Raw genomic sequence first — 1,209 nt, forward strand, 5'->3', positions numbered from 1 at the left:
GAGCACCTGCATCGGGAGGTGAGGCAGCGGTCCCTTTGTGTTGGGTCACCCGAACGTGTCTCCCTTTACAGATCTACTCTGGCCCCCCAGAGGACACCACAGCCCCCCCGGTGCCCCCACCCAGGGTGGCTGCCCGGCGGCACAAACCCATCACCATCTCCAAGCGTCCCCTGAGGGAAAGACCTGTCTTCTTCGAAGCCTCTGTGGAGGAGAGTGGAGGTCAGTCCGGCTGTTCCCTGATGCCTTACCTGCCTCTCGCCCCTCCTGCTTCCTGTAACACCTTTCCAGGAGCAATGGAGGTAACAGCAGTACAGCTGCACTTCCCGGGTCCTGGACACAGCAGGCAGTGAGGGCTGTTCAGAGAGAAAGGAAAGCCAAAACCACTCATACATCATGTCACAAGTCAGACTCTGCGGGATTTGGGTTTTTCTGCTACCTCTGCCGCATTCTCCATTAGCTAAACTAAGGTTGGTTCTTGCACAGGAGAGGCCCAGAGGAGAGGTTTTGCGGCATCAGAGGCAAAGGTGCAAAAGGAACTGCATGGGGAGTTGAGATGGTAGCCAGGGAGGGCTGTGCTGTGGGAGGCCCAAGGAGGTCTCAAGCTGGCTCAGCTGCTGGCAGTTCCCCATCCAGAGCAAGAACTCCAACGAACTTTTTCAGGACCCTGTGATAGTATTTTCTAGATGAAGTTCCTCTCTGCTGTTAAATCCAGCTGACTGTAAGGAAATGCTGAAGTCCTTATAATAATGTTAAAGGCCACATCAGCTTAAAATCATGTTTCTGGACCTGATTTGCTCTAATTGTCACTGCAGGCTGTGCCCTGATTCCATAGTCACCAAAGAGATGGAAAGTCCCTTTCTCCATTAGTTTTCAGAGCTTTGATGATGTGTAGGTATAAAGTGCATTTTGTGACACTGGCAAAACATGATTGATTCACATTGCTCTTTAAAACCCCCAGACTGCTAATGCAGGTGGGGCTGGCTTTGCATTTCAATGCTTCCCCGACCTGGGAGCAGGAGCTTTTTCCTTGGACCGCTCCGAGGCTGCAGGGAGCAGTCGAGTTCATAGTAGAGCTCCGGCTCCTGGGTCTGTAGCGCAGCAAGAGGGCTGGGACGAATGGCTTTTGGAGGGACATCAGGTGCGGTACACAACTAACCCCACGGCTCCGTGCCCCCTTGTTTCTGCAGCAGAGCGGCTCGGCCAGACCCC

General features: G+C 53.8%; 1 protein-coding gene across 1 annotated transcript in view; it reads left to right on the forward strand.

Moving 5' to 3' along the window:
* OPHN1 (oligophrenin 1) overlaps positions 1-1,209 on the forward strand; it is a 47,270-nt gene that overhangs the window by 40,158 nt on the left and 5,903 nt on the right. The window contains exons 19-20 of the mRNA XM_017741855.1: positions 72-219; positions 1,188-1,202. Coding sequence (XP_017597344.1) covers positions 72-219; positions 1,188-1,202 — 163 coding nt within the window. The remainder of the gene's footprint in view (positions 1-71; positions 220-1,187; positions 1,203-1,209) is intronic.

Source organism: Corvus brachyrhynchos, unplaced genomic scaffold, assembly GCF_000691975.1.
Source record: "Corvus brachyrhynchos isolate BGI_N302 unplaced genomic scaffold, ASM69197v1 scaffold220, whole genome shotgun sequence".
Taxonomy (NCBI): Eukaryota; Metazoa; Chordata; class Aves; order Passeriformes; family Corvidae; genus Corvus; species Corvus brachyrhynchos.